The sequence below is a fragment of the Amphimedon queenslandica genome, unplaced genomic scaffold (genome assembly GCF_000090795.2).
Source record: "Amphimedon queenslandica unplaced genomic scaffold, v1.1 AMPQUscaffold_2016_Cont25979, whole genome shotgun sequence".
Taxonomy (NCBI): domain Eukaryota; kingdom Metazoa; phylum Porifera; class Demospongiae; order Haplosclerida; family Niphatidae; genus Amphimedon; species Amphimedon queenslandica.
This window is the reverse complement of record NW_003557646.1, coordinates 1-1,244: the sequence shown is the minus strand read 5'-3', so window position 1 is coordinate 1,244 and position 1,244 is coordinate 1. Positions and strand designations below refer to the sequence as shown.

General features: G+C 48.1%; 1 protein-coding gene across 1 annotated transcript; it reads right to left on the bottom strand.

Annotated features, from left to right (window-relative positions):
- Positions 1-6: 6 nt before the first annotated feature.
- On the bottom strand, positions 7-1,238 carry LOC100640776 (titin-like; the record flags this gene model as incomplete). The annotated part of the gene is made up of 1 exon (XM_003392045.2): positions 7-1,238. A coding segment is annotated over exon 1 (906 nt), but the record flags the coding sequence as incomplete, so codon positions are not given.
- Between the last annotated feature and the right edge of the window lie 6 nt (positions 1,239-1,244).

Below are 1,244 nucleotides of genomic sequence, written 5' to 3'. Positions count from 1 at the left end.
CTCTGGAACTGACTGCTTCTTCTCTGGAACTGACTGCTGCCTCTCTGGAACTGACTGCTTCTCTGGAACTGACTGCTTCTTCTTTGGAACTGACTGCTTCTTCTCTGGAACTGACTGCTTCTTCTCTGGAACTGACTGCTTCTTCTCTGGAACTGACTGCTGCCTCTCTGGAACTGACTGCTGCCTCTCTGGAACTGACTGCTTCTCTGGAACTGACTGCTGCTTCTCTGGAACTGACTGCTGCTTCTCTGGAACTGACTGCTTCTCTGGAACTGACTGCTTCTCTGGAACTGATTGCTTCTTCTCTGGAACTGACTGCTTCTTCTCTGGAACTAACTGCTGCTTCTCTGGAACTGACTGCTGCTTCTCTGGAACTGGCTGCTTCTCTGGAACTGACTGCTGCTTCTCTGGAACTGACTGCTCCTTTTCTGGAACTGACTGCTTCTCTGGAACTGACTGCTGCTTCTCTGGAACTGACTGCTGCTTCTCTGGAACTGACTGCTCCTTTTCTGGAACTGACTGCTTCTCTGGAACTGATTGCTTCTTCTCTGGAACTGGCTGCTTCTTCTCTGGAACTGACTGCTGCTTCTCTGGAACTGACTGCTGCTTCTCTGGAACTGACTGCTGCTTCTCTGGAACTGACTGCTGCTTCTCTGGAACTGACTGCTGCTTCTCTGGAACTGACTGCTTCTTCTTCTGTGATCTTGTTGATACTGCTAGTACTGCTCCTTCCTGCTCCTCGTGGTGTAATTGTTGTTCTTTGATTAACTGCTTCATTAACTCTCCCTGCTCCTCCTTAGGTAGTCGCTTCGCTATATGTAAGTGTAGTGGTACATCCCGTCCAAGTAGTACATCTTCTGCTAGACCCTGTACCACTGCTGCCTTTACCTGGTACTCCTCTCCATCAAACATGATTTTGACTGTTGCCAAAGGGTACTCTCCTGTCGTGCCATTCCCAAATGTGACACTGATTGATTCTTCTCCAATGTCATCCAAGTCTACCAATCTCCTGTCCACCACTGTTCTAGATGCTCCACTATCAATCTGGATCTTCCTCACGAATCGGCCGTTGACTCTTCCTTCTCCATACCAAATAGCTTCCTTTGTCTTCTCCTTCGCTTGTAGGTTCTTCTCCGTACAATCCTTAGCGATATGTCCTTTTCTGTTACACTTAAAACAGGTTCGTTCAGAAAACGGTTTCTTCTTCCCAGTGTTTCCTCCCTCATGCTTCTTGTGATAGTCCC